This window comes from Ochlerotatus camptorhynchus, unplaced genomic scaffold (assembly GCF_037179485.1).
Source record: "Ochlerotatus camptorhynchus isolate MF236.1 unplaced genomic scaffold, CSIRO-AGI_Acam_v1.1 ptg000170l, whole genome shotgun sequence".
Classification (NCBI taxonomy): domain Eukaryota; kingdom Metazoa; phylum Arthropoda; class Insecta; order Diptera; family Culicidae; genus Ochlerotatus; species Ochlerotatus camptorhynchus.
The window spans coordinates 42208-48576 of NW_027040660.1; the positions used below are offsets into that span (position 1 = coordinate 42208).

Here is a 6369-nt window from a genome sequence, read left to right on the forward strand (position 1 = left end):
AACTTACAAGAAGCAAACCAAAAATAATTACCAATACTTAATTAATAATTATTCAAATAAACGAAAGTCAGCTTCTAAGCACTTCTTCCCATGACGAAATATCACTAGCAGCAGCTTCAACCATTCCTCTCAGTTTGTCTTCCTGCAGAATAGCTGGCATTACATTCCACACATTTTCGGCATTTATACTCTGACTTATTATGCGTTTCAGAAACATCAGCTTTCTCCTAAAAAAAAAAATCGATGCATGTTACCAGCATTTAATCAAGTCGTGGAATGATCTATTCACCTCTCCGCCTCCAGCGTCTCCAATCGTTCTTCGAATTGCTCCAATCCTTTCGTGGCAGCTTCAGTCGGTTGCTGCACTTCAGCTAGTTTATTTTTCAGCTCCAGATTTTTCTCCTTAAGTTTTTCCAGTCTGGCTTCCATCTCAGCAAGGCATTCCCGAACCGATTGGTCGGACTTTTCCAACTCAGTTATCTCCTGCTCCAGTTCTTTGGATTTTAGTCTCGCTTCGTGGGTACGATGAACTAGTGTTTCTTAAATCGTGAACAGCAGATTGCGAGAGCATTTTAAACTTACATTGAAATAACACCTACTATCAAAATCTGTTACCTACCGTTAACTCTAGCGATTCTTTCCGCCCGAGCTGTAAGATGTTCGGATGCTTGGGAAACCATGGCGCTTTCGGCGCAAATTAGCTGCAGCCAAGTGCTGTACTCCGACAGAGTTAACGGTCGATTTTTGATCGTATCCATTGGTTCATTAATGTTGTAAAATTCCAATAAATTGTTCAACAATAGCGCAAAAGCCGACGACGGTTGATCAACGAGCGAATACAAAAATACGTTTGACAGATTGATGCTCGAAATTCGAACATAGGCATGGGTAGCCCCTGTGACTGAAATCAAATCAGTCCACGGCCAATTAGAGTACCTCAAAATTGAGCCAAATCTGACTCAAAATTTCAAAGAGTTCACGGTCGATGAGAGGGGATTCAGTCGAATTCAACTCAAAAACAAATAATTAACGATAATTAATTTAGTGACAAATAATTAATATGTTTTGAAGGTAATTAAAATATCTTATTTTTGTTAGTAGTTAAAGTATTTAATAAAATTAAGAGTGTATTTAAAGTAATGAATGCAATAATGGCAAGATTTTAAATACTTGGTCAGCAGGCTGCGTAGTATTGAAAGACTAGTGCGTGCCCCTCGCCGAATTCCGTAATTACAACAGATGGGTCGGTTCGTTTGACAGCGTTCGGTAATTCTTGAGTAAACCGACGTTCGGTTATTTCTGCTTAAATTTATTTTTCGTCAACCGAGATTTTCGGTAACTTTGACAGATTGTGGGTAACAAAAAGAACTAACAACAGCTCGGTTATTCCTCTTTGAACCGAACAGACTACCGAGCGTTCAGCAGATAAAAACTCGGTCGACATCAAACCGAGTTCGGTAATATTTTCTAAGTGTGTATACTTGCATCGCGCATCATTTTTTTTTTTTTGCAGGAAATCTTCAGAATCGTCATCAATCTTCTTTCTATCTACTCAGCGTGCGAGCAGCTAGCCACAGCACAACACAATCTTTCCTGCAGCGTAGATAGAGTCGTCCCCCTCGGGTCATGGCTGGTTTTGTATTATCGGTCAACTTTATAATCATTAATTTACAGGCAACCAATTCGCGATATATGCCACATAAAGTTGATCTATGTTACAAAACCATCCATGGACCTTACTGACTACCCTTAAAATTACCATGAATGTTTTAAAACTATAAGTAATAATGTATGGAGAAAACAACAATTTTGAATGGTAATGATTCTTAACAAAACATAATTAGTAGGATCCTCTTCAAAAAACCACAATACAAAAGGTTAAAACTTTATCACACAAACGTTCATGTAAAGTTCCATAACCATTAAGAAGGGATTATAATCATTTTTTACTATTTTCAGTAAGGTGGTTACATTGGTTCACATTTATGCGGGACTACCGCAACTTTACACTCAAAAATATTACTAAAGGATTCAAATTCAATCATTTTATAATTGAGACATGTTTATTCATTGTTTGGATTAAAATATGATTTGAAAATATACTATATTCGAATAATGGCGTTGAATTCGTTTAGCATATTTCAAATTACACCTAAAAATTGAGAAGCAGACGTAATTTCAAACCAAAGCTAGGCGCTACTGGTTGAGGTGGGGCCGATGAAAAATATAAATGCCTAAAATACTTAAATTTTCTTAAATATGAGTTGAATAGTGGCCGAAAAATTTAAAATTCATTTTCTGGTTTGTTTACGTTTTGGAAATAGGCCCATTTTAAATGTTAGTCTAGATTTTTTGTATATAACCAGTGTACAAGCCAGTGTCCTTATCTACACTCAAAAATATTACAAACCCAGTACTGATTAAATTTTATGCATTTTATTATTAATCAAAATTTATACATTGGTCCGATCAATATTTTCTTCAAAACTATACTAAGTCCGATTATTGAAGTGGAATTCGATCAGTGTATACTAAAATGATCAAAAATGACAATGTCAAACACGATGGCACTCGTAGTCGTTTTTCAGTTCACGTTGAAGGTGGTAACGTTCTCGAATGGTTCTGCAAAAATCGTCCGCAGATTCATCGAAAGAAGCATATAAGCCTGCTGGAAGTGGAATCGAAGCCTGCCATGAATGGCAACCCTGTATTGATTAGCCAATAAACTGCTGACGGATTTGATACACAGTAATTTCTTCTATCTGTTCGACTTAAAGACCATCAAAGCGATGAATATGACCATTCCGGGTGGACCCAAGTTTTAGCCGCTTATCAAAGATCAAAACGTCGGGTAATGATAAACCTGGGTTGAAAATGATAATTGTATGGTACTGCTTTTGCTTTAATTACAACATTAATTTTTATTAGAAAACAATAATATTAAGCATTAAACGAAAAAGAAGCAGAAAATACATTCCCTCGAATAAACCGTATGTATGCATTGCAAGCATATTTCGATTTTATACTATTGCAGGCATAAATCATTTTTATACTAAGTCTGCATTCTCTCCCTTTATACCGACCTTTGCGTCGGCACGGAGAGTTGCGATTTAGCGTAACTTTTATACTATTTAGCTTTCAATATTTTTTGAGTGTACATAATATTATTTATTTGTAGTTTACCTCTTCCTCCTCCTGTGGATTGACCGGTGGTGTACGAATGCAAAAATACTTGCGACTGTGATGCTAACAGAATGACAGCTCTTGACTGGGTGTCAGTTTATGTTAGCTGATTTTTTCGGTAAAAATGTCATTTGCTGTTTTCCAGTAAAGCATTGGATTGCTGATCATGATCCAGCAATTCGTTTTACTGATAATGAAAACTTAAATTCAAGAGCAAATTTTCATTACGTCGAAAGAAACAAAGGTAAACAAAGTCGAGCTATCAGTTTCAATCGATGCTCCTGCTATTACACTATATACTGTCCGAATATAGGATCACATCCCATTTTAAATTTATTTACCAGTCAAATTGCTTTTTGACGTAACCATCTTCCGATCAAAATAGTTTTCGATGTTACTTAAGTCACCCGATTTCTATGGAGATACCGTTTGCATTAAGTAACAGTGCTGAGAAACCCGTGAAAAGTGTACGTTCGTCGTTTTGCTTTCTCATTATTAAAGTGAATAAATCGAACTGTTTGTTGCTAAGATGATTTCGGTGGTCCTTAAATGATGAATGGGCTGCACGTAAGGAGACGTAATTGATAATTCTCCTGAATATCCTGGTAAATACACTTTGACTTAAGTAACAATAGGGGCCACCAAACGACGTATAATAACTTTTGACTCAAAAACCAGTATTTTTAGCATGAAAGCTAGCAATTTGCATTTGTATGATTAAAACCCTGCTAAATATGTTAAATATTGCTATCACTATGAGATTATATGTGTTTAATTGGAAATAGGAATAACTTTTCAGTCATCAAAACAAAACTTTATTTTTCTCGGATTGGTGCGAATGTTACTTACGATATAATAAAAATTTGCTCTTAAATTTGATGTGTATCGTGTGTATGCGTCGGTCCACTGAACCAAAACATCCGCAATACTTCGAATGATTATTGCATTGATCGAGCCCTTGTAACCGATGGTTCCAGAATGTGGGCTTTTGACTCTATCACAAGCAGACTCATAATCGACTGTATAACAGTGTTTTAGAATGGTCGTCCTAAATCCAACTCTGCTTTTGGTCGCTCACTTTCCCATACCGTTCCATTAGCCTGCGGCACCACTCACTCTCATGAAACCGGTTGACAGCAGGCGCTCTGCCGAAAAGGTTGTCCATAGATGGGGCAAGGGGAGAGGTAATGCAGATAAATTGAAAAGATAAATACAGTGAAATTCGGGTTCGCTCGTAGTTCATGGTTTTTCGGTCACTGCTTGGCGTGTTAGCAGGAGTAAATTCAATTCCTTCTTGACCGCACTCGGGAATAGTCCCAGTGCGCGCCGTGCTAAGTTTTCCCGTAAGTCCGCCGAAAGGGCGATGTGTCGGTAGTGAAGTTTTTAATTAATGTGATTTGTTTCTTTAATTGTAGGGTCTAGTGCGTGTACCTGAAAAGTTAGTGTCAGGGTTAGTAAAGTTAGTGAACATAAAAATAAAAAGTGGTTAGTATTGTTAGAGATAGAGATAAAAACATTTAGACGCTAATTGTGTTCCTTTGATCACAATCTAGGGTAGTGTGACCTATTGTCACCCCACATTAAATGTTCATTGTTCGGAACATTTTCGTCTGTAAGAAAAAGGTAATTTATTGTATTCTTTTGTTATATTGTGAAATATCTGGGTGAGTTTGTAAGCTTGCGGTTTAATTGGTGATTTGAAGCAGGGCAAAAATAGCATATGGCGTGTGTAACTAATCCAGGTGGTTAGGTCCACTAAGGGCCTTTTTCTTTTGTTTCATCGACAGCTATTGTCCGGGAATCGGCGCCATTGCATTCCTCGGCGATAAAATTGTAGGCTCGGCCATTGTGAATTCTGGTTACCACTATCTGTCCAGATTGGCCAACTGGCCCGGCGAAAACTGCATGCCCCGTGAGAGAATCTGTGGGAACATTTCCGGAAGTTCCGTGATTCACGATAGTCACCCACACTCCAGCAACACTACCGATACCCAGCACCAGCATCCTCCGCGCTGCCACCGCACCAGCACTACCACCCTGCACCGCCATTAGCTAAGACCCACCACCAAAACCGCAAGTAATATGTGACGTCACAAATTTAGATATAAGAAAGCAAACCCAAAATCTATGTACATATACACAAAAACTATTAAATATAGTGAAAAAATGTAATTTTTGGGAACTCTTCATATTGATTGATGATTTTACTACCTTTTGTGTTTGCTTCGTTCTTCCGGACTCGAAAGGAGTCTCCATGCCTCCCTCCCTTTGCGGTTATTTAATGAATGTTTTTACACTGCGGCTTTTGAGCATAAAAATCATGATACAGTTATCTGCCATTGCTAATCCCGTTGCCCTGTTTATGGACTACACCCTATCGTTGTGAGTTCCTTCTGACAGCTTAGATTGATGAGTGAGAGTGGTGTACCGCATTCCTTCCTTCCGACCCTGTGATAAATATATCCACTGAGTAGCAGAGGGGATTACACCCTTTAACAATATGCATTCGAATTTCGGATGATTTTCTTATGGTTGAATTCGTCGTCAGATGATGAACAACCATATGACTGTCATTCAAATACAGGATGATTTTCATTTGAAAATTAGCTATAAAACATACGGCACTCAGAGGACAAACATTTAAGAATACATGCAAGTGCTTTTAATTAGATTTATAATTTGATTATCTACATTTCTATACTGAATAGCCATAATAAGCCATTCCATTATGGATACAAAATTTTTTCGTGGTGAAGGAAATCTCCACCACGAATTAGTCAAACATTGGTTTTCATCCTTTACCTATGTTCGAAACAGCTCTGATAGCGATGCATATGCTTCCACCTCGTTTGTCAGCTCAGATCAGCAAATGACATTCCATAGAATTATTAACATCATCGTTTTGAATGATTTGCGTTATGGGGCTGAACCAATACCATATGCATTTCCATTTAGTATGACAGTCATTCTGCAGAGAGCATTACGCATTTCAACTGAAGGCCCTATCCATTCTCATAACAATTTTCATCCTGTATTCTAGAGGAAAATCATCTGATTCCAAAACAACCGTCATCCGTTGCAGGTATCATTCGAAAAAGCGATTTCGGTGATTTGTTTTGAATGGTCTGAGGTTTCATTCGATCAGAGGATGATGTTTGTGTACAGTGCAGGAGAGTTGCGATTTAG

The 6369-nt window shown here is 37.7% G+C and overlaps 1 protein-coding gene across 1 annotated transcript; it reads right to left on the reverse strand.

Annotated features, from left to right (window-relative positions):
- On the reverse strand, positions 1-758 carry LOC135701598 (centrosome-associated protein CEP250-like). Its single transcript, XM_065222442.1, has 3 exons — positions 620-758; positions 290-539; positions 1-227 (listed from the first exon to the last, which is right to left on the reverse strand). The coding sequence occupies exons 1-3, from the start codon at positions 756-758 to the stop codon at positions 68-70; spliced, it is 549 nt and encodes a 182-aa protein (XP_065078514.1). The 3' UTR covers positions 1-67.
- Positions 759-6369: the final 5611 nt, after the last annotated feature.

Bases quoted from the DNA above. Each gene is read 5' to 3' on its own strand.
- LOC135701598 (XM_065222442.1), bottom strand. From the start codon at position 758: ATGGATACGATCAAAAATCGACCGTTAACTCTGTCGGAGTACAGCACT. The intron at 540-619 runs GTAGGTAACAGA...TCACGATTTAAG, and splicing joins AAGAATCGCTAGAGTTAACG to AAACACTAGTTCATCGTACC. The intron at 228-289 runs GTGAATAGATCA...TTTTTTTTTTAG, and splicing joins GAGACGCTGGAGGCGGAGAG to GAGAAAGCTGATGTTTCTGA.